Genomic DNA, 25,625 nt, shown 5'->3' with positions numbered 1-25,625 from the left:
GGAACCTGAGGATGAAATCCATCTTAACTTGGAGATTTGATAGACCATTGCTACAAGTTTGCTTATTACGCTTCGCTTGTGATTGTGATATTGTGATGTTCCTCATTCCCTTCCTTCCTGATGTAAGCTATTACTGTAACAATTCTGTAGATAGAAGTAAAGTATCATTCCAGAAATACAAAATAATCAAGGAACTAAAGACAGAAGAGAACTAAAACCCAAAAACTATCACTAGAGAAAAAAGCACGAGGGAAACTCATGGGGCTCAATGCTGTTATGATTCCTGTACCTGATGGGGTTGTATTTTAAAGGAAATTTTAAAGGAAATAGCTACAGAGATAGTGGATGCACTGTCTGTAATAGAGTCATAGAGATGCACAGCATGAAAACAGACCCTTTGGTCCAACTTGTCCATGCCAACCAAATATCCCAACCAATTCTAAATTGGGCGGCACGGTAGCACTGTGGTTAGCACTGCTGCCTCACAGCGCCTGAGACCCGGGTTCAATTCCCGCCTCAGGCGACTGACTGTGTGGAGTTTGCACGTTCTCCCCGTGTCTGCATGGGTTTCCTCCGGGTGTTCCAGTTTCCTCCCACAGTCCAAAGATGTGCAGGTCAGGTGAATTGGCCATGCTAAATTGCCCGTAGTGTTAGGTAAGGGGTAAATGTAGGGGTATGGATGGGTTGGGCTTTGGAGGGTTGGTGTGGACTTGTTGGGCCGAAGGGCCTGTTTCCACACTGTAAGTAATCTATCTAAAAAAAAATCTAATCTAATCTAGTCCCACCTGCCAGCACCCGGCCCATATCCCTTCAAACCCTTCCTATTCATAGACCCATCCAGATGCCTTTTAAATGTTGCAATTGTACCAGCCTCCACCACTTCCTCTGGCAGCTCATTCCCTACACGTACCACCCACTCCGTGAAAACATTGCCCCTTAGGTCTCTTTTGTATCTTTCCCCTCTCACCCTAAACCTATGTCCTCTAGTTCTGGACTTCCCCACCCCAGGGAAAAGACCTTGTCTATTTACCCTATCTATGCCCCCTATGATTTCATAAACCACTATAAGGTCACCCCTCAGCCTCCGACGCTCCACGGTAAACAGCCCCAGCCTATTCAACTTCTTCCTCTAGCCCAAAATCCTCCAACTCTGGCAACATCCTTGTAAATCTTTTCTGAACCCTTTGAAGTTTTACAACATTTTTCCGATAGGAAGGAGACCAGAATTGCACACAGTATTCCAACAGTGGCCTAACCAATGTTCTGTACAGCCGCAAAATGACCTCAACAATCCTTATATTCTGGAAAAATCCCCAGAATTGGAAACTATTAATGTAATATCTAGAATCAAAAAGGGAAGGGAGACAAAAACTCAGTAACTGATGATCATCAACAACCTGGTCCACTCACGCTGACACTCTGGTCAAGAAAGTACAGCAATGCCTCTACTTCCTCAGGATGCTAAGGAAATTTGGCATGTTCGTAAAGACTCATCAATATTTATAGAAAGCATTCTATCTGGATGCATCATAGTGTGTTATAGCAACTGCTCTTCTCAAGACCACAGCCCAGTCCATTACACAAACCAGCCTCCCATCCATTGACTCCATCTATACCTCCCACTACTTCACAATCAAGCACTACCAGTTTGTTTACTTTGCTATGAATGCTATACACATTCAGATACAGATACACATTCAGATACATTCTTTTGTCTTTCTGTTATCTTTATAATATTTAGACTGATTCTTGGTGCTGTGTTGAACAACTTAATAAATTGAGAAGAGGACTCGGGAAGTCAGATTATAATAATTTATTTCATGTGTACGGAAGATGAGCCAGCCTTATCACCTTAAAGTGTATAACTAAACTCTGTTGTGTTACAAACACCTCCAAGCTTTATTCAACTCATTACAATGTATCTATTACATTATCTACTGTTTTCCCTCTTTCACAGGCATTGTCTCTGTTTTATGCTGATAGCAAGGCTTCTATACTAGTAGCCTTGACTGCTTATATGTCTCATTTGTTATCCATTCTTTCTACATCTATAGTTCCCACTTGCATTGTTAGCTTTGCTATTACTAACAATGTAAGTAAAACATTAACCCTTAATTAACTTACTCATTTAGGGTTTATTTTCTCTGTTCACCTTTGACATTCCCTGGCCCTCACTTACCATATTATTACATTTTCTCTTATTTTGAGGTGCCACATCTTTCCTTCTTGTCCCAACCATTTAGTTAAATCCATTTCTACTTCCCTGGTTATGCAGTGTGTAAAAGCAGAGGTCCCAGCATAATTTATATGTAGTCCATCTCAATAGTAGAGACCCCATTGTCCCCCAGTGATGGGGCCAATGGCCCACGAACTGAAACCTACTTCTCTCACACCATTTTTTAAGCCACATATTGATCTATCTAACTTTATGTACACTGTGCCAAATTACATGCTGCTCAGGTAATAATCCAACTACTATAATCTTTAAGGTCCTGCTTTTTTAAATTAGTGCCTAACTCTTCACACTGTCTGAATAGGATTTGTATTCTTGTTTTATCTATGTCATTGCTACCTGCACGCGCCATGATTACTGGATCCTCCCTCTTCTATTGCAATTCCTTTCCAACCCTGAGCGGATGTCCCGATGCTGGGCAGGTAACACTGCCATATGGACTCTACCTGTTTGTGACAGAGGACGGTAACAATCTCCCTTACCTTACCAATGCCTACCACCACTACAACTGCAACAGCGCTCATTGCTGCTTCCCAGGGCAAAGGCTTTGCTGTATCATGGTTAGCTTGAACATCCATCTTGCAGTCCCTGCTCTCATCCATACAAGCACAGATACTGAATAACTACAGATGTTAACCCTCCTGCCTTCTCTTTACTTGCCTCACTTACATCACACTATCCTGACCAGGTCAGAGGACCTTCCCAAAATGGTGTGATTGCCTCGTGTTACAAAGAATTTAGGTGACCTTACCCCACTCTGATGTATCACAGCATCTGTTGTTCAGCCTTGAGCTTATAAACTCTGAGCCAAAGCTGCTTGAATTTTAAATACTTACTGCAGATGTGTGTGCCCTGGGTCACAATGTCACAGCCTTAAGGTATAGCTGAACTGTAATCCTTAATGAGTTTTAATTATGTCATTCACTTATTTACAATGCCTTTTATATATTTTGTTAACTTTAACAATTTGTACAGTATATTAAAATTAAGGACAGAAAAAGTCTTAACCTCTTACCAGAGACCTACCAAACAGCCAGCTGCTTTCAGTGTAGTCAAACAAGAACTGACTTCAATCAGCTCCGATGAATCTAGCTGTTTCTCACTGCCTGCCAAGGGTTCACTTTCTCACCCACTCCTCTCTTATTCTTCATTTATTCATGGGATGAGGACATTGCTGGCTAGGCCCAGCATTTATTGCCCATCCCTAATTGCCCTCTGGGCAATTAAGAGTCAATAACATTGTTGTGAGTCTGGAGTCACATATAGGCCAGTCCAAGATGGCAGGTTCCTTCCCTAAAGAACATGAGTGAACCAGATTTTTTTTCAACAATTGACAATGGATCCATGGCCATCATTATACTCCTAATTCCATTTTTAAAAAAATTGAATTCAAATTCCACCATCTGCCATGGTGGGATGTGAACCCGGGACCCCAGAGCATTACTTTGATCTCTGAAATAACAGTCCAGCAATACTACCAGTAGGTATTATCCTCACGTATATCATCTATACACTAGGTGTATTACCTACCCAGGATATTGTATGTTTCAGTCAAGTCACCTCTCATGCTGGACTTTCTCTCCTTCTCCTGCTCAACTTGGATATGTTGTACACAGTCCCTTCATCTCAAACATGTACATTGATTACGGATAGCTGAGGCCTATACCCTTATGTTGCTTGTTATAGCCTGCCAGCCTGAAAACGTCCAGTCTGTTTCTAGTCCCTGATTTCTGTTTGTACCAATTCTCAGTCCTTTGTGCTAACATATTTCCCTGCAATCCCGTAAACCTAATTTTATGTGATCACTTTTTGGTTTTTGAAAATCCACATACATCATATGCATTGGTTCTCTTTTATCTTCTGCCAACTATAACCTCAAAAACTCTAATCTGTTTAATTATGTGGGGATTTTCACCATCATTATCCCCCAGAATAATTTCTAGAATTTTCTCTGCTGTTGACATCAGACTAAATGACCTGTTTACTTCTCCCTGCTTTCTTAGATACAGCCAGAAGTCACATGACACCAACTTACAGTCCAACAGGTTCATTTGAAATCACCAGCTTCCAGAGCGCTGCCTTTTTTTCAGCCGAAGCCCACTTCACCTGATGTCATGTGACTTCTGACATTGTCCTTTCCATCACCTGCACATCGTGGTTTCTTGTACAGAAGGTTTGACTTTGATGAGGTTTCACACAACAGGCAAGTTACGTAAATTCCAAATAGGGATAAAATATTTCTCCATGTGGATGGAAAGTCGATTGACAGGCAGGCAATATAGGATTACTGAATATGTCTTAGATTCGGAAAGGGTTGGAAATGATGTTCCTCAGTCATTGCTGTTGTCTGTATGGATCTGAAAGGGTTAATATCTGAATGAGTGCCTAAAGCACCACCTATTGTGATAATGTCACAAGGACTGGTCAGAGTGAAGAAAACTTGCAGGAAACAGAACTGGGCTAGTGAGCCCGTAACAGTCTCTGTAATGTAGATCATATTCACGGAACCTGTCAGTAGTTGCAGTAATGCAATAAACTTCATATTGTTTACACAACAACCCTTCTGGTTAGACCAGAAAAGTTCACATTGTAATCTACAATAGATCACCACAGGCTTGAAGGGAGCACACACAACATGTTAGCAACAGTGTGCCCCTGCTACATTACATGAGCAGTGGTCAGCAACTTTATTTCTAAATCGTGCCTACAAAGAGAAATGAGAATTTAGAGCTTCAGGAAACGTCAGAAAAAAAAGACCAACTACACAGGTATACCTTTGTCTGCAATTGGGAGCACAGTAGATGATGCTATTGCTCACTAAAGAGTAAATGAAACGCCAGACAAATTTGAAGATGTATTGAAAGTCTCTGACAATTTCTTCAACCTCAAAGCTAATGCAGTTCTTGAAAGGGGAAGATTACAACATTCTACATGAATCCATAGATGATTTCATTCATGATCTCTACAGGGTAGTGGAGGGATGTGACTATGATGACTTAACAACTGAATTCATGAGGATAGATTACTGATGTTTTCATTTCAAAAATACAAAGGGCACAGCAGATAGGCCAGTGCAATGGGTAGGACAGGCACCAGAAACAGAAAGTCTTTGCCGATGCTGTGAAGCAATCAAACCTCACAGGCATGAATAGTGCCCACCTTTAAAAACCAAATGTGAGCACATTGGTCCCTTTCAGAAAATGTGCCAAGGCAGGACACAGCCGTAGAAAAGTAAAAGGCACAAAGAGATTAATGGAGTTGAATGGTCTGAAACTTAAAATTTTCATAGGGGCCATCAATCCAACATTTTGCCAAGCAGACCTTTATGTTAAGAGGCATCTCATGAATTTCCAGTTGGACATGGGAACAAGTGTCACAGTATTATCTGACAGCAAAGCTTGGTTAACAACACATTGTTTACAGATGGCAGGTGTTATTACACTACATGGTTCAGGGCATTTCACTTAACATTAAAGATATGCCACAAAGAGTGGGTTAGTAAATTTGCGGATGACACTAAGGTCGGTGGAGTTGTGGATAGTGACGAAGGATGTAGTAGGTTGCAGAGAGACATAGATAGGCTACAGAGCTGGGCTGAGAGGTGACAAATGGAGTTTAATGTGGGCAAGTGTGAGGTGATACACTTTGGCCGGGATAATCGGAATGCAAAGTACTCAGCTAATGGTAGGATTCTTGGGAGTGCAGATGAGCAGAGAGATCTCGGTGTCCATGTACACAGATCCCTGAAAGTTACTACTCAGATTAACAGGGTTGTTAAGAAGGCATACAGTGTTTTGGCCTTTATTAATAGAGGGATTGAGTTCCGGAACCAGGAGGTTATGCTGCAGCTGTACAAAGCTCTGGTACGGCCACACTTGGAGTATTGTGTACAGTTCTGGTCACCACATTATAACAAGGATGTGGAAGCTTTGGAAATGGTGCAGAGGAGATTTACTAGGATGTTGCCTGGTATGAAAGGAATGTCTTACAAGGAAAGGCTGAGGGCCTTGAGGCTGTTTTCGTTAGAGAGAAGAAGGTTGAGAGATGATTTAATAGTGACATACAGGATAATCAGAGGGTTAGATAGGGTGGATAGGGAGAGCCTTTTTCCAAGTATGGGGACGGCAAACACGAGGGGACACAACTTTAAAGTGAGGGGAGATAGGTATAAGACAGATGTCAGAGGTAGTTTCTTTACTCAGAGTAGTGAGGGTATGGAATGCTTTGCCTGCAACGGTAGTAGATTCGCCAAGTTTAAGTGCATTTAAGTCGTCATTGGACAGGCAAATGGATGTACATGGAATAGTGTAGGTGGGATAGGCTTCAGATTAGTATGACAGGGCGGCGCAACATCGAGGGCCAAAGGGCCTGTACTGCGCTGTAATGTTCTGTGTTCTACCCTTAGGAATATGCAATACTGGAAAGTTTATATTTCCTTCACACCAAAGAATTCTTTATCCTGCGGAAGAGGTCATATATTTATATAGTTTCATGATAAAAGTGGAAGAACTTTAATAACAAAAAGGTCAAGGAAAGCCAGTGGGAAATTTTGCTGGGCTCCATGGTATAAACCAAACAGAAAGTAAAACCTCCTGTAGTTAGTTATGTTGGAGTGAAAAAATTGTTTCAAGCTATCAGAGATGGAAAGAGGTGACTATAATGGGTTTGGCTGAAATGTTTATCATTGCTATCAAAATGGAAGAGACTGGAAATTCCAAGTTGTAAGAAAGCACAAAATAGGGGCGGCACGGTGGCACAGTGGTTAGCACTGCTGCCTCGCAGCGCCAGAGACCCGGGTTCAATTCCCGACTCAGTATCAAAATGGAAGAGACTGGAAATTCCAAGTTGTAAGAAAGCACAAAATAAAATACAAGGAAAGCGACAATAACTGCACTGCCTCCACCACTCTAAGTAACAGAAACATAGAGTCATAGAGTTATAGAGATAAACAGCATGGAACAGAACATTCACTCCAATTTGTCCTTGCTGCCCAGATATCCTAAATTAATCTAGTCCCATTTGCCAGCATTTGGCCCATATTCCTCCAAATCCTTCCTATTCATATATCCAGGTGCCTTTTAAATGTTGCAATTATACCAGCCTTCACCATTTCCTCTGGCAGCTCATTCCATACACACACCACCCTCTGTGTGAAAAAGTTGCCCCTTATGTCCCTTTTAAATCTTTCCTCTCTCACCCTAACCCCCTGCCCTCTACTTTTGGATTCCCCCACCCTGGGTAAAAGATCTTGTCTATTTACCCTATCCATGCCCCTCATGATTTTATATATCTCTATAAGGTCACCCCCTCAGCCTATTCAGCCTCTCCCTACAGTTCAAACCCTCCAACCCTGGCAACATCCTTATAAGTCTTTTCCGAACCCTTTGAAGTTTCACAACAACCTTTCTACAGCAGGAAGACCATAAGTGCACACAGTATTCCAATAGTGACCTAACCAATATCCTATATAGCCTGCACTGACCAATGAAGGAAAGCATACCAAGTGCTTTCTTCATTGTCCTATTTACCTGTGACTCCACTTTCAAGGAACTATAAACCTGTACTTCAAGGTCCTTTTTTGTTCAGTAACATTCCCCGGGACCTTACCATTAAGTGTATAAGACCTACCCTGATTTGCCTTTCCCAAATGCAACACCACAAATTTGTCTAAATTAAACTTCATTTGCCACTTCCCTCTTCTGCAACTAAGTTCAGTTAGAATTGCATCACAGCTCAGTGAAGAACTATTTATGTCGATTTCAAGCCAGACAATGGGTGCTGATGTATTTCAGAAGTGACAAGTTCAACTATGCTCTCTACTTTCCAAAAAAAACCCCACATAAAGTCAAGCTAGAATGAATCTCCAGATAAGACAATTGAGAAGGTGAACATATTGTCATCACTGAGAAGTCAATCGCTGAGAGGGAAAGAGAAAGCACAATATGTTCAACAAGGAATAAGTTCACCTCCATGAGCACTGACCAACAGGCAGAATGAGAACCAAATTCCAAATACGCGATTTGAATATGTGGTGCATACAACTCTGTGAAAGACACAGTTAAGAAAATGTAAACAACAGGTAATGATCCAGATACTGCAAAGATAAAGTTACTAGCTATAGTCGGAACCAACCTTGACACTAAAAGAATGCACATATTATCAAAGACCCCAATGTGAAAGAAATACAAGAGGTTTAAGAATCTCAGAGTCAAGATAGATCTGCAGATCTCAATCCATAGGAAGACAATCCAAGTCAATTATCTATCAATGAACAAACTCACATTCTTCCAAGCCTTAAGAAAACATGTTCATGGAAAACAGTGATACTTAGATTCATCTGAATTTGTAAAAATCCAAAACTTGGGGATACTGGTAAATGTAAACATATCAAAGCATATTACTATATGACAATTATGAGGGAAAACGACTTTAGGGGAAGATGCACATGGGTATGAAATGGTTAAGATTGAGCACGGTGAGCACTGTGATGATGTCACTGAAACTGCATCAGAGTGCCAAAGGAGGTACGGTGGGCGGCACGGTGGCACAGTGGATTCCCGCCTCAGGCGACTGACTGTGTGGAGTTTGTACGTTCTCCCCGTGTCTCAGGTGAATTGGCCATGCTAAATTACCCGTAGTGTTAGGTAAGGGGTAAATGCAAGGGTATTGGTGGGTTGCGCTTCGGCGGGGCGGTGTGGACTTGTTGAGCCGAAGGGCCTGTTTCCACACTGTAAGTAATCTAATCTAATCATTGAGGTTGCCAACAAACCTGAGGCCAGTTCACTCCCAACAGTATCTGTGATGATGTCAGTCATACTCATGTAACTTGTAAATGTTTGCAGCAATGCAATAAACTTCATGTTGTTTACTCAACAAGACACTTCTAGTGAGACCAGAAAGGTAGGAATCCTAATCCAATCAGTTCAGGCTTGAAGGAAGCTAAACACAACAAACTCTGAATCTATTTTTCTCTCACGCAGATGATAATTTCGACTTTGTGTGGCAGTGTTCTAATGAGACAGCAACCCACTTCACATCTCTTCTGTTTTTTTCATTGCTCTCAATGGGAAAAATATTAAAACAAATTCTGACTTGATAGGTGCTGCAGGAGGTGGCAAAGGCAAATAGTATGTTGGCTATCATAGTGAGAGGAGTTGAATACAGGAACAGGGATGTCTTGCTGCAACTGTACAAGGCCTTAGATTAGCTCTAAGTTAAAAATCACACGATGCCAGGTTATAGTCCAACAGATTTATTTCGAAACACTAGCTTTCGGAGCACTGTTCCTTCATCAATAGGTTGTTTAGCTCAGTTGACTGGCTGGTTGCTTTATGAAAAGCACTGTGATGCTAACAGTGTTGTTTTGATTCCCATCACTGGCTGGAGTTATTATGAAGGGCTCTCTTTCTCAATCTCTCCCCTTCCCTGAGGTATGTTGACCCTCAGGTTAAGTCACCACTGGTCGTCTCTCTTTAATGAGAGGGCAGCCCTATGCCTGGATGATGATCTAGGAGTAGATCATCTGGCCCTTTGAGTCTGCTCCATTATTCAATAAGATCATGGCTGATCGTTTTGTGGCCTGAGCTCCACTTACCCACCTCTTACCATAACCTTTAATTCCTATACCATTCAAAAAATTATTTGTCCTAGCTTTAAAAACGTTTACTGAGGAAGCCTCAACCACTTCACTTCCTCTGGGTAAAGAAGTTCCTTCTCAATTCAGTCCTAAATCTGCTCCATTAATTTTAAAATAATGCCCTACTCTCCTAGTTTCACCCGCTAGTGGAAACATCCTCTCTACTTCTATCTTGTCTATTCCCTTCATAATTTTATATGTTTCTATAAGGTCCTCCCTCATTCTTCTAAATTCCAATGAATGTAATCCCAGTCTCTCTTCATAAGCCAATCCCCTCAACTCTGGAATCAACCTAGTAAATCTCCTCTGTACCTCTCCAGTGCCAGTATATCCTTTCACAAGTAAAGTGACCAAACTGCTTGCAGTACCCTAGGTGAGGGCTCACCAGCTGCAACATAATCGCTCTGCTTTTAAACTCGATCTCTTTAGCAATGAAGGGCAAAATTCCATTTGCCTTAATTACCTGTTGCATCAGCAGACCAACTTTCTGTGATACATGCACAAGGATACCCAGGTCCCTTTGCACAGCAGCATGCTGCAATTTCTTACCATTCAATAATAGTCCTTTTTATTGTTATTCCTACTGAGATGGATGACTTCACATTTATTAACATTGTACTCCATCTGCTAGAGCTTTGCCCACTCACTTAAATTACCTATGGCCCTTTGCAAAGTTTCACAGTCCTCTTCACACTTTGCTCTGCCACTCAGATAAAATACGAGGGATACAGAAATAGAAAAAGAGAAGAGACAGTGAGAGAGGGAAATGGAGACCAAGAAAGAGATAAATGATTATTACTAAGCATTTCATGTTCTATAATTTTCCTTTAGTATTTCCAATTGTGACATTATAATTTTCTTATGATACATTTTATCACTTTTTTAGAAAGGAATCATAAACTTAACTTCAATGAACAAGGAACCCGTGTTTCAATATCCCGGACTACTCTCAGTGTCGGCCACAATTGTGAAAGACTGGATTGTCTTGTTTCTCGGGACAGACAACGGACAATTAATTAAGGTCAGAAGCAATGTTTGTTACATTTATTCCTTAAATGCAGTATAACTGGACTGAAAATCAGAGGGCCTCTGTATATTCACTGACTGGCAGTTTGCAACTCAGAGATGGAGGCACAGCCATTAACAATGACCACTACCACCCAGAGCACTATACTGAAAAGCCAGCCACAACTTCAGTCTATTGCCATTTTACAGATGATAAATGGAGATAGTGACTATTTAAATGTGGTCTTAAACATGCACCCTCTTTGCCTGACGTTAAAGTGAGAAGGGAGTGACAGGATTGCAGTGATGGCCTCACCTTGCCTGGCAAACCCCCCCTCCGCCCCAAACGTGCCTATGCCCTGACAATAATATGATGGAGTAGAAATAGTGGACATGAGTTTGCATTCCCGCATCACAGGATTAGCCAGCTAGCGATAGGAATCACCATAGGACTGGAGATTGTTGTAGGGACTTGAACACTGAATCCAGGCTGACATTCTAGTGCAGTTCTGAGCGAGTGATTAGATTAGATTACTTACAGTGTGGAAACAGGCCCTTCAGCCCAACAAGTCCACACCGCCCCGCCGAAGCGTAACCCACCCATACCCCTACATTTACCCCTTTACCTAACACTAGGGGCAATTTAGCATGGCCAATTCACCTGACCTGCACATCTTTGGACTGTGGGAGGAAACCGGAGCACCCGGAGGAAACCCACGCAGACACAGGGAGAACGTGCAAACTCCACACAGTCAGTCGCCTGAGGCGGGAATTGAACCCGGGTCTCTGGCGCTGCGAGGCAGCAGTGCTAACCACTGTGCCACCGTGCCGCCCGTGCTGCCTAGAAAAGACGTAAATCCAAAGCCCCAAGCAGGTGGACATAAAGTATCCCACAGCACGCTTTTGAATAAGAGCAGGCATTTTAATCTGTGTCCTGGCTAGTGTTGATCCCTCAACTGTGAGGAATAGAACAGGTTCACCAGCAATTATCATGTTCTTTGTGGGTTGTCCTTCAGTGATTTACAGTCAATGAAGAACTTTTAAAGTGCAATCACTGCTGTCATTTAGGAAGATGAACCAAGTGGGATACTTCATGATATGAATGTTGAGGCAAATTCATTAACTTTATCATTTCTACACAGATGATTCTGGACAAGGCCCTACATGTAATTCGACTGACTGTTCTGTCTGAATTGGAGAGTGAAAGCCCAATCTCTCACAATGTGATATTTGATCCGCTGGACACAAATTATCTGTACCTAGCATCTGAGAATGAGGTGAGCTAATAATTTCCCTGTCTATCACAGCATTGCTATTTTGCGTGCAATAACTTTATTAATTGCTTCTTGACATGGAGTGCCACTGGCAAGGCTGATTACCCATTACCCATCCTGAGCTGCCCTGAGAAGGTTGTGGTGGGCAATCTTCTTACCCTGATGGTCACTGTTTAGGATAATTGGATGTCTACCTGTGCCATTTTGGAAGGCATTTTAGAGTCAACCACATTGACATCAGACTGGAGTTACATGGAGGTCAGATGGGTCAGGAGGGCAAGTTTCTTTTTTTAAAGGCCAAATAGCCTAATATCTGTGGATAGAGAAAATGCTAAAGTCTATTATTAAGAAAGGAATAGGATACTATTAGAAAAGCTTAATGGAGTGCACAACAATATGACTTTGTATGTTGAATCTTTTCTACCATTCAATGAGATCCTCCTCAATTCCACTTTCATGCCTTTTTCTCATAACCTTAGAGTCCCTTATGAGCAAAAGTTTGCCTGGGTCAGACTATAAACAACTCAGCCTGTACAATTCTCTAGGGTAGGAATTCCACAGATTCAGTACCTTCCTGAGAAAGAAAGCATTCCTCTTTATCTCTGATCAAACTGGGTGAGCCTCTTACTCAGAGATTATATCGTCTGGCCTTAGACAAGGGAAAACAACCTTTCAGCATCTACCCTGTCAGGTCCCTTAACTTTTTTTTATTCACTTGTGGGACATAGGCATCACTGGCTGGACCAGCATTTATTGCCCATCCCTAGTTACCCACGAGAAGGTGGTGGTGAGCTGTTTTCTTGAACTGCTGCAGTCCACGTGCTGTAGGTTGACCCACAATGCAACTGGAGAGGGGATTCCAAGATTTTGACCCAGCGACAGTTAAGGAACAGTGATATATTTCCAAGTCAGGATGGAAGTGGCTTGGAGGAGAATTTGCAGGGGATGGTGTTCCTATATTTCTGCTGCCTTTGTCCTTCTAGACAGAAGTGGTCTTGGGTTTGGAAAGTGCTATCTAAGGAACTATGATGAATTTCTGCAGTGTGTCTTGTACATAGTACATGTTGCTACTACTGAGCGCCGGTGGTGGGAGGGAGCGAATGCTTGTGGATGTGGTGCTTGCAAGCAAGCTGCTTTGTCCTGGCTGGTGTCAGGCTTCTTGAGTGTTGATGGCGCTGCACCCAGCTGCAAGTGGGGAGTATTCCATCACACTCCTGACTTGTGCCTTATAGATGGTGGATAGGCTTTTGGAAGTCAGGAGGTGAGTCACTCGCTGCAGTATTCCTAGTCTCTGACCTGCTCTTGTAGCTTGTGTATTTATGTGGTGAGTCAGTTGAGTTCTGGTCAATGGCAATCCTCAGCATAGTGGGGGATTCAGTGATGGGAACACTGTTGAATATCAAGGGTCATTGGTACACTCTTTTTGGAGATGGTCATTGCTTGGCATTTGTGTGGCTTCAATATTAATCACCACTATTCAGCCCAGTTTCTGAATTGCTTCAGATTTCTAGCATCCACAGTATTTGCTTGTATTTATGTCAGGAAGATCTTGGTATAGAGAATAGAAGGAATAGCCCTAATGTTTGTAATAAAGGCATATTTGTGCAGATAAAATACCAGTGCTCAGTGTTAATGAGCATAGAAACATTTTTAACATATAGGCATTAATGGAGACTAGGTTTGCAAAACGTAGGTCAAAGCCAACATTAAATAGATACACAAGTTAAAAACTGAGGATGCTGGGAATCTGAGAAAATGCCAGAAACACTCATCTACTAAGCAATCTGGGAAGAGAGAAACAGAGTTAATGGGCTGAATATTTGCAAAGGTTAGAGTCCATTGCAGCCGACTTGAGAGGGACAAATGCTGCCTCTTTACGGGAAAGTCCACTGAACTATAAACCAAACAGGGCAGTGGTGAAGCTAACAGTGGGCCTATCCTAGAATTAAGACCCTGGGAGTAGAGATCTTGCCTGGGGAGAGCTGCTGTATAGGCACCGGTGTCCTAACATCACAGAGTGGGTACTCCAGCTTCAAGCTGGTGGGGGTGCAGTGGACAGGGTTCATGGAGAGAGGGGTACAATGGGTTTGGCAGGTATTAGGCTCTGGAAGAATCCCTCCCTTCCTAATGTGCACTATCTCTATCGGGGGTGAGTGCCTTTGATCATAAGGAGCACTCCCTCACCAGGGTTGACGTGCTGGCTACATGGTATATCACCTGATGAAAAGCCTATCGAAAGATAAGGTAACACGAATAGTGGTGGGATTTAACCAGGTCAAATGACCGCTTGAGGGCCTCAGTTTGTGGTGAGTTGGGTCGATTAACCATGAGTCTTCTCACCCAAAGCTTCATTCAGACAGAGGTGGAAATAATTCAATGGCCAGTTGCATCACCATCCTGTCTTCAAGCTCAGGACCAGCGACAGCAGAAAATATTACCCAGTGTTCCAAGTCAGCCATCTTTCATGGAATAAATACATTTCTCATCAATATTCAATTCTTCAAAGGGTTTGTTGCTTTTGAGGAATTCTTAGAGAGGTGTGGAAATTTGCTACTTCCTTTTCAATCTGCTTTGTGTACAGGAATGTATCATGTGTTCAGTTATAGATGTCCTCTGCCCGCTGACTTCATCCTAGTATCTTTGGCTCCTTGCTTGGATCCAATTTATTTGAGAGTTTTGATCCATGACATTTATTCTAAAGTATTTTTAAAAACTGTTCCAGATTTACAACCTAGGTTCTCTGTTTGTTAGCTGCCTGAGAAGGAGGTGAGTGGAAACCTGCCTTCATTCTGTCATCATAGAATCCCTACAGTGTGGAAGCAGGCCGTACAGCCCATCAAGTCCACACCAACTGTCTGAAGATCATCCCACCCAGATACCCCCTCCCCTTTCCCTGTAACCTTGCATTCCGTATGGCTAACCTAACCTACACAGCCCTGAACACCATGGTCAATTTAGGCAAAAGTGAGAACTGCAGATGCTGCAGATCAGAGTCGAGAGTGTGGTGCTGGAAAAGCACAGCAGGTCATGCTCCTCGGATACTGCCTGACCAGCTGTGCTTTTCCAGGACCACACTGTCAACTATGGTCAATATGGCAAGGCCAATCCACTTAACCTGCACATCTTAGGACTGTGGCAGGAAACTGGAGTACCCAGAGGAAACACACACGGACATGGGGAAATATTCCTGACACCGTGAGGCAGCAGTGCTAAAACAATGAGCCACCATGCCACCATCATGGAAGACACGTCTTTACCTGTACTTAATTGCCATTACAAAGGTGACAAAAATCTGCTTTCCTGGGCCGGTATATTCACAGCAGTGTTGTTACGAAGGGAGTTCCAGGATCTAGACCTGGCCACAGTGAAGAAATGGCAATTTACTTGCAATCAGGATAGTTTGCAACCTAATGAGAATCTTGCATAGAATGATATTTCCATCTATCTGCTGGCTAGGTGGTGGAGGTCGTGTATGTAGAATTTGTTGTTGAAGGAGTCTTGGTTAGGTATTGGAGTGGCCTTTTAAATAACACATACTGCTGCTATTTGGCATTGGGGAAGGGAGTGGATATTGAAAATGGTAGATGGAACGTTAGTGAAGTTGCCTGCTTTGTCCCAGAGGAAGCCCCAACCTGAGTAAAAGCCCAAGGCTATTTACCTTATCTATGCCCCTCATGATTTTGAAATCCTCTCTAAGGTCATTCTTCAGCCTCTGAAACTCCTGGGAGAAAATGACCTACCCCGTTCACTCTCCAGGGCATAGGTTTAAGGTGAGAGGGGAAGATTAAAAAAGGACCTGAGGGGTAACTTTTTTACATAGAATATGGAACAAGCTACAAGAAGAGATTTGGAGGTGGGTACTATTAAAAATATCTAAAAGGCATCTCGATGGGTACATGAATGGCAAGAGTTTAGAGGGATATATGCCAAATGCTGGCAAATGGGACTAGGTCAGATTGGGATGTCACAGACATGATGGACCGAATGTTGCCCATGTGTGCTGCATATGGACATAGCCTACTTCAGTATCTGAGGAGCAGCGAATGACGCTGAAAATTGTGTAATCATTGGCAAAAATCCCTACTTCTAACTTTATGACAAAAGGAAAGTCAACAATTGGAGTTCAATTGGCCTAGGAAACTACTCTGAGGATCTCCTGCAGTGAACTCCTTGGGCTGGTGATGGACTTCCAGTCAGCAGAGGGTGTCCTACATGAGAATCATTACATTACTAGGATTTTTTTTTATATAGATATTTTTATTGAAAATTAGGCTGTTTGATGGCAACCTCTGTCCAATGTAGCTTTGATGTTAAGTGCAATCATACATTTGTTGAGTTCAGTTCCTTTTCCGAAGTTGGATTAAGGCTGTAATGCATTCTGGAGTCTAGTTGCTATGTGTCAGTGAGCAGGTTATTGCTGTGTAGATTCCCCTTGACAGTACTGTTGACAATACCTTCCATCCTTTGCTTGGTCATGGGGAGTAGACTGTTAAGGCAATAATTGGCACTGTTGGATTTATCATACTTGATAATAAGACCATAAGACCATAGGAGCAGAAATTAGATCATTCGGCCTATCAAGTGTGAGGTGATGCATTTAGGCAAGACTAATTCTAGAGCAAATTATAAAGGAATGGAAGAGCCTTGGGAAAAGTTGATGGGCAGAGAGATCTGGGAGTGCAGGTCCATTGTACCCTGAAGGTTGCTGCACAGGTGGATAGAGTGGTCAAGAAGGCATATGGTATGCTTGCCTTCATTGGACGGGGTATTGAGTATAAGAGCTGGCAAATCATGTTAAACTTGTACAAGACATTGGTTCGGCCGCATTTAGAATACTGTGTACAGTTCTAGTTGCCACATTACCAAAAGGATGTGGATACTTTGGAGAGGGTGCAGAGAAGGTTTACGAGGATTTTGCCTGGTATGGAAGGTGCTAGCTATGAAGAAAGGTTTAGTAGGTTATGTTTATTTTCATTAGAAAAATGGCGATTGAGGGGGGACCTGATTGAGGTTTACAAAATCATGAAGGGTATAGACAGGGTGGATATAGACAAGCTTTTTCCCAGGGTGAAGGATTCAATAACCAGAGGTCATGCTTTCAAGGTGAGAGGTGGAAAGTTTAAGGGGGATACACATGGCAAGTACTTCACACAGAGGGGGTGGGTGTTTGGAACGTGTTGCCAGGAGAAGTGGTAGAGGCAGGCACGGTAGATTCATTCAAGATGTGTCTAGATAAATGCATGAGTAGGTGGGGAGCAGAGGGATACAGATGCTTAGGAATTGACTGACAGGTTTAGAGAATACATTTGGATTGGCTCAGCATTGGAGGACCGAAGGGCCTGTTCCTGGGCTGTAAATTTTCTTTGTTTTTTGTTCTTTGAGTCTCTCATGGCTGATAGGTTTTTCAACTCCGTTTTCCTGCTTTCTCCCCGTAACCTTTGATCCCTTTGGCAATCAAGGGGATCTATCTCTGTCTTAAATATACTCAATGACCTGGCTTCTAAACAGCCCTCTGTGGCAATAAGTTCTATAGATTCACCACTCTCTGGCTAAAGAATTTTCTCCTTATCTCTGTTCTAAAGAGTCTTCTCTTTACTCTGAGGCTGTGACCTCGGGCCCTCATCTCTCTTGCCAATGGAAACATCTTGGAGGAGAAAGTGAGGACTGCAGATCAGAGGCTGGAGATCGGAGCTGAAAAATGTGTTGCTGGTAAAACGCAGCAGGTCAGGCAGCATCAAAGGAGCAGGAGAATCGACGTTTCGGGCACAAGGCCTGCTTCAGGAAAGATTCTCCTTTGATGCTGCCTGACCTGCTGCGCTTTTCCAGCAACACATGTTTCAGCAATGGAAACATCTTCCCAATGTCCATTCTGTCCAGGCCGTTCAGTATTCTGTAAGTTTCAATCAGATCCCCCATCATCCTTCTAAACTCCATCGAGTATAGTCCTAGAGTCGTCAAACGTTCCTTATATGTTAAACCTTTCACTCCTGCGATTGTTGTCGTGAATCCCCTCTGGACGAGCTGCAAGGCCAATACATCCTTCTCGAAGTATGCGTCACAAAATTGCTTGCAATACACCAACTGTGGTCTGACTAGACCCTCACAAAGCCTCGGAAGTACATCCCTGTTTTATTTTCTAGTCCTCTCATGATGAATGACTACATTGTATTTGCCTTCCTAACTACCAACTCAACCTGCAAGTTTACCTTGAGAATCCTGAACTAGGACTCCCAAGTCCCTTTGTACTCCTGATTTCTGACATTTAGAAAATAGTCCATGCCTGTATTCTTCCCACCAAAGTACATGACCTCACACTTTCCCACATTGTATTTCATCTGCCACTTCTTAGGCCACTCTCCTAACTTGTCTAAATCTTTCTTCAGGAGGGAGTGAGGCCTGCAGATGCTGGAGATCAGAGTTTAGAAGCGTGGCACTGGAAAAACACGGCAGTATCCAAGGAGCAGGAGAGTCAACATTTCAAGCATAAGCTCTTCATCAGGAATGTTGGGGAGGGGGAGGTGCAAGGGGGCTGAGAGATAACTGGGAGGGGGTTGGGGCTGGAGGGGGGAGATAGCTGGGAATACGATGGGTAGGTGAAGGTGAGGAGTGATGGTGATGGGTCGAAGTGGAGGGTGGAGCAGATAGGTGGGAAGGAGGTTAGACAGGTAGGACAGTTCAAGAGAGCAGTGCCAAGTTGGAGGATTGGATCTGGGATAAGGTGGGGGCAGGGGAGATGAGGAAATTGGTGAAATTGACATTGATTCCTTGTGATTGCAGGGTCCCAAGGTGGAAGTTGAGGTGTTCTTCCTCCAGTGGTCAGGTGGCTAGAATTTGGCAGTGGAAGAGACCTAGGATTTGCATGTCTTTGGCAGAGTGGGAAGGGGAGTTGAAGTGGTCGGCCACAGGGCGGTGGGGTTGTTTAGTGCATCTGTCCTGGAGATGTTCTCTGAGGTGTTCCGCAAGTTGGCATCATGTCTCCCCAATGTAAAGGAGACCACATCGAGAGCAATGGACACATTCGATGAGGTGTTTGGAGTTGCAGGAAAATCTCTGCTGGATGTGGAAGGATCCTTCGGGGCCTTGGACAGAGGTGAGGGGGTGGTGTGGGTGCAGGTTGTACACATCTTGTGGTGGCAGAGGAAGGTGCCAGGAGTGGAGTGTGGGTTGGTGGAAGTCGTGGATCTAACAAGGGAGTCGCACAGGGAATGGTCTCTCCAGAACACAGATAGGGGTGGGGGAGGGAAATACATCTCTGGTAGTGGGATCTGACTAGAGGTGGTAGAAATGGCTGAGGATGTATCTGGAGGTTGGTGGGGTGGAAGGTGTGGACCAGGGAGTTTCTAACCTTGTTGTGGTTGGAGGGGTGGTGTTCAAGGGTGGAGGTAGGTGAAGTGGTGGAGATGCTCTGGAGGGCAATATTGACTACGTGGGAGGGAAATTGTGGACCTTGAAGTAGGTGGCCATCCAGGATGTTCTGGAATGAAATTGATCCTCTGGGGAGCAGATGGGGCAGAGGCGGGAGTAAGGGATATTGTTTCTATGGGAGGGGGCGTGGGAGGAGGTGTAGTCCAGGTAGCTGTGGGAGTCGCTGGATATGAAGTAGATGTCCATGTTGAGCGGGAAATGGAGGTGGAGAGGTCCAGGAAGAGGAGGGAGGTGTCCAAGATGGTTCAGGTGAACTTGAGGTCAGGATGGAAGGTGTTTGTGGAGTTGATGAACTGTTCAACCTCCTTGTGGGAGCATGAGGTGGCACCAATACAGTCATCGATGTAGCGGAGAAAAAGATGAGGAATGGTGCTGGTCTAACTGTGGAAGATGGACTGTTCAATGTATCCAATGAGAGGCAGGCATAACTGGAGCCCATGCAGGTGCCCATGGATACTCCTTTGGTCTGGAGGAAGTGGCAGTGTAGGGAAGAATGTGGACTGCACTCAAATACAGAAGGACATGAAACATTTGCAGAGTTAGAGGCAATCAGCAAAATAGATTCCATAGATCTATGATGTGTGAAGTGCTTGATTTTCACAGCAGGGATAAAGAGGCTATTTCTTTCTTCAAAGGAAAAGAGAAACTACATGAGAAGCAAAATGATTCAACAACACATTGTCCAGTGGCCCAATGTCCACTTTTGACTCTCTTTTGCCTTTTATATATATAAAGAAACTCTTGCAATCTTCCCTAATATTACTGGCGAGCTTACCCTCATACTTAATTCTCTCCCTCCTTATTTCTTTCTTCATTGTCCTCTGTCGGCCTTTGAAGGCTTCCCAATCCTCAGGCTTCTCACTGCCCTTCCTCACATTATATGCTTTCTCTTTTGCTTTTATGCTGTCCCTGACTTCCCTGGTCAGCCATGGTTGCTTCTTCCCCCATTTGGTATGCTTCTTTTTCTTTGGGATGAATTTTTTCTGTGTCTCTCGAATTACTCCCAGAAACTTCTGCCATTGCTGTTCCATTGTCTTTCCTGCTAGGCTCCTCTCCCAGTCAATTTTGGTCAACTCCACCCTCATGCCTCTGTCGTTGCCTTTATTTGATTGTAAAAGGACCTTGTCTTTTGCTGGCATATGGTTCTTGCTTTACTGCAGTAAATGTGAACATATATTAAAACATGTTTCTCTGTAATATAATGCCTTGGTTAGGCACCATTAGTCTGCACTTTTAGTGATAGTTTTGTTGACACAGACTCGATGGGCCAAAGGGCTTTTTCTGTGCTCTATGAATCTATGAATCATTCCATAACGAGCTGAATACAGCCTGTGTGCCCCATTGCCAATCAGATTCATGTCTTTTGTTTTTAAGAACAGAAGATTATAGACCAGTGAGTTCAGCATGCTATTGAGATATGTATCTTATGCTGGGGTCTTACTTAGATCACTATCATTAACATCAGCTCATTCTTAAAATAGTAAATTGTGCAACTGAGGAAAGGCTGATGTTTTATGTTCAGTGTGCAGAAGCATAAAATATTTTTCTATCTGCCTTTCCTGCAAATAACTAGCAATGAACCCACTCCTGAAGCACAGTGTTTAGATTAGATTCCCTACAGTGCGGAAACAGGCCCTTCAGCCCAACAAATCCACACTAACCTTCTGAAGAGTAACCCACCCAGACCCATTTCCCTCTGACTAATGTACACAACATTATGGGCAATTTAGCATGGCCAATCCACCTGAGCTGTATATCTTTGGACTGTGGGAGGTAACCCACGCAGACACAGGGAGATGTGCAGACTCCACACAGGCAGTCACCCAAGACTGGAATTGAACCTGGGACCCTGATGCTGTGAGGCAACAGTGCTAACCACTGTACCACCCCATTGACCTATAGTTTGTATTTTGCTGTGTCCATAAGAATGCAACTTATGAGTTTCACAAGTGGGACAGGTAGCTGGGGCAGTGTAGGCAAGAATGCGGACTGCACTCAAATACAGAAGCACTTGAAAAATTTGCAGAATTAGAGGCAATCAGCAAATTAAATTCCATAGATCCACAGATGTGTGAAGTGCTTGATTTTCACAACAAGGATAAGGAGGCTATTTATTTCTTCAAAGGAAAAGAAAAGCTATATGAGAAGCAAAAAGATCCAACTACACAAACATAATGTAAAGTAGAATATTTCAGACCCCAAAGGTCAGTGTTTCCATCTCCACACTGATGGGTAAAGGCTGCTTCACAACTTCAACATTATCACAGGAGATTCCCCCAAAACAGCTGTTTGTAAGCTAGCTTGTGTTTAGAAAGCACTGTGTTTAAGTGAGAATATTAGAAGATATAAATGGGTTTGTCAGATAGGCAGGAGAAAGTGAGGTCTGCAGATGCTGGAGATCAAAGTTGAAACTTTATTGCTGGAACAGCACAGCAGGTCAGGCAGCATCCAGGGAACAGGAGATTCGACATTTCGGGCACAGGCCCTTCTTCCTGAAGAAGGGCCTGTGCCCGAAACGTCGAATCCCCTGTTCCCTGGATGCTGCCTGACCTGCTGTGCTGTTCCAGCAATAAAGTTTCAACTTGTCAGATAGGCAGACCAGTGGCAGGTGGTATTTAACCCTGATAAGTGTGAGGTGATGCACTGTGGAAGAAGAAATGAGGTGAGGCAGTATTTAATGAATGGCAGGACACTGGGTAGTTTAGAAGTACAGAAGGATCTTGGGGTAATTATTCACAGATCCCTGAAGTCAGCAGAGCACTGAATAGGATAGTTAAGAAGGCATATAGGACACTTGCTTTCATCAGTCATGGCATATAAGAGCAGGGAGGTAATGTTAGAGTTGTACCACAGTTGAAGTACTATGTGCAGTTCTAGTTACCTCACTACAGGAAGGATGTGGTAGAACTAGAGGGGTTACAGAGCAGATTCAACAGGATTTTGCCTGGGATGGAGAAATTAAACTATAAGGAGAGATTAGATAGGCTTGGATTGTTTTCTTGGAGCAGAGAAGATTGAGGGGGGACGTGATTGAGATATAAAAAATTATGAGGGTGAATAGAGAGCTGCTGTTCCTCCTGGTTGAGGGGTCAAACACAAGAGGGCATGGTTTTAGGGTAAGGGGCAGGAGATTCAGAGGGGATTCGGGAAAAAAAAACCTTTTCACTCAGCAGGTGCTGGGAATCTGAAATGCACTGCCAGGGAAGGTAGTGGGAGGTTGGAAACCTTGCAACCTTCAAAAATATTTCGATGAGTACTTAAATATCATAACATTCAAAGGTATGGGACAAGTGCAGGAATGTGGAGTTAGTACACTTTTAGTGGTTATGTCAGTGCACACTCGATGGGCCGAATGACCTTATCTGCATTGTGTGAATCTATGAATTTGTTCCTGATTGTCCATTGTAACAGGGTCACATATTCCAGGCAATGTGACCACAAGGGCAGCACCACCTCTATGACAGGCAGCTGCTGTTCTGTTGCTAGACAGTGACAAAGAATGCTGACAATGTGTTCCTGCATTTGTGTGCTAATTGCACAACTCAGTAGTGGCACTGACAATAAATGCAGCCTTCTCTGTCTACATCATGACATTTCTTCTGGAGCTAATTCGAACGAGACAAAATGTGAATTATCCCTCAGGTGATGGAGATGCGATCTAAACTGTGTTTTTCTATTTGTGTCCATAGGTGAGAAGGATAAAAGTGGCTAACTGTACACAATACAAATCCTGCACTGATTGCTTGTCTGCACAGGATCCATACTGTGACTGGCACATTGTGAAGAAAAGGTCTGTTTCTGTTATATAGGTAGTTACAAGTTAAATAAAAGTCTCACAAGATACTGCTCACGTGTCATTCGTGTTGCTCCAATTTGTAACAAAATAAGAACAAAAATTTATCCTCTTGTCCCAAAAATCTCATCCCCTTTAGACTGGCTGATTTTTGGAGTATACTACTTCTGCCACCTATCTCAATCTTTCTCTGAGTTCTTGGGATAAAAAATCATTTGTATCCCCTGAATTTCCAATTTGTGTGAAATTTCAAAATGGCCTACTTTGAAATTTCTTGTGGTCCTGATCAAAATGGATTTATAATTTCTTTGGTAATAGCTGTTGCTAGACCCATGTATTAATATTACATTTAAATAACTCCCTCAATGTGAAACATATTTTAAAATTTTATTTCCCCCCACATTTTCATGTAAGATTTATGTTTAACATGACATGTACTTTCTTGTCACTCTTATTTTCCCTTCATTAAAAAAAAACCCTTATATTCTTGGGATGTCAGCTAGTCCATAAAGAGGAGGGGTACTCAGAGAGCTGCATAGACCAGACTGGGTAAAAATGATGACTCCTTTTCATTGTAGAATATTGATGTTTCTATGACAAGATGAAGTTTACTTTAACTCTTCCTGTGGAGTCAAGTGGAGCAGAAGTGGTTGTCAACACCACAGGAATGATTGATGCTTTGTCACATGCCAATCTAACCCCCCTCTTGTAATTTTAAGTCCAGGGATAATTCTGGTCAATCTACACTGTACTTCTTATACTATACTTTCAAGGATGCTACCTGTGGAGACTTCCACTAGTGAACACAACTTGAGCTGTGGCCAATGAAAGGGTTCAAGACCCAATTCCCAGCCCAATGACCAACTTCCATCAATTCTTGAGCCTCTAAATTTCCATGTGCACATTACCAAGAGAATGGTAACTGCCCCATTCTAATTCCTAGGCCACTATTCTAACCATTTTCTTCTTCATTGTCAACTTGCATTATCCACTTAGTTTTCAGAATACTGGACTGCCCAATAAAAATCTCTGCAGCCAGTCTTACAGCGTATTGCATACACCAGCAAGTCATAGAGACAGCATGGTGTCCAAGTATGCCTCAATAAAATATCATGAACAATTACTGAACAAGACAAAAGGAATCATGGAATTCTGGCCTTTATATCTAGAAGATTAGAACACAAAGTGTACAAGTTGTGCTTCAGGTTTAGTTAGGTCACATCTAATGTTATACTAGGCACCACACCTTGGGAAGGCTACATTGGCCTTGGATGGGTTGACCAGAATTATCCCTGGACTTAAATTATGAGAAGACATTCCCTGAACTTTAGAAGGTTGCGGTGACTTGACTGAAGTTTTTTAAGAAAGTGACGGATAGGTAGATTGGGAGAGAGGAGAATTGATGTTTCGGGCATAAGCCCTTCATCAGGAATGAGGCTTGTGGGCCGGGAGGCAGAGTTTGGCTGAACTGGTCCTCATCCTCAACAACTTTTCCTTCCAATCTTCTCACTTCCTCCAAATCAAAGGGGTAGCCATGGGCATCCACATGGGCTCCAGATATGCCTGCCTCTTTGTCAGGTACATGGAACAGTCCATCTTCTGCAGCTACACCGGCACCATTCCCCATCTTTTCCTCCGCTACATTGATGACTGTATTGGCGCTACCTTTTGCTCCCATGAGGACGTTCAACAGCTCATCAACTTCACTAACACCTTTCACCCTGGCCTCAAATTCACCTGGAATAACTAGGACACCTCCCTCCCCTTCTTGGACCTCTCCATCTCCATCTCCGGTGACTGACTAACTATGAACATCTAATACAAACTCACCACCTCCCACAGCTACCTGGACTACACCTCCACCCATCCCGTAGCCTGTAAAAATGCCATCTTTTATTCCCAATTCCTCTGCCTCCACCGCATCTGTTCCCAGGATGACCAATTCCACCATAGAACATCACAGATGCCCTCCTTCTTCAAAGACCGCAATTTCCCCTCCCACGTGGTTGACAATGCACTCCAGTGCATCTCCTCCACTTCCCGCACCTCTGCTCTTGAACCCCATCCCTCCAACTGCAACAAAGACAGAACCCCCTGGTTCTCATCTTCCAACCCACCAACCTCCAGATACATCACATCATCCTCCGCCTCTTCTACCACCTACAAATGGACCCCACCACGAGGGATATGTTTCCCTCCCCATCTCTATCTGCATTTCAGAAAGACCATTCCCTCTGTGACTCCTTTGTCAGATCCACG

General features: G+C 43.2%; 1 protein-coding gene across 1 annotated transcript in view; it reads left to right on the top strand.

Annotated features, from left to right (window-relative positions):
* Positions 1-25,625, top strand: part of plxnc1 (plexin C1) — a 125,811-nt gene that overhangs the window by 14,652 nt on the left and 85,534 nt on the right. Inside the window, exons 2-4 of the mRNA XM_043713333.1 lie at positions 10,756-10,890; positions 12,017-12,151; positions 23,263-23,363. Of these exons, the coding sequence (XP_043569268.1) occupies positions 10,756-10,890; positions 12,017-12,151; positions 23,263-23,363 (371 nt within the window). The remainder of the gene's footprint in view (positions 1-10,755; positions 10,891-12,016; positions 12,152-23,262; positions 23,364-25,625) is intronic.

This window comes from Chiloscyllium plagiosum, chromosome 23, assembly GCF_004010195.1.
Source record: "Chiloscyllium plagiosum isolate BGI_BamShark_2017 chromosome 23, ASM401019v2, whole genome shotgun sequence".
NCBI lineage: Eukaryota > Metazoa > Chordata > Chondrichthyes > Orectolobiformes > Hemiscylliidae > Chiloscyllium > Chiloscyllium plagiosum.
This window is presented reverse-complemented; position numbering and strand designations above follow the sequence as displayed.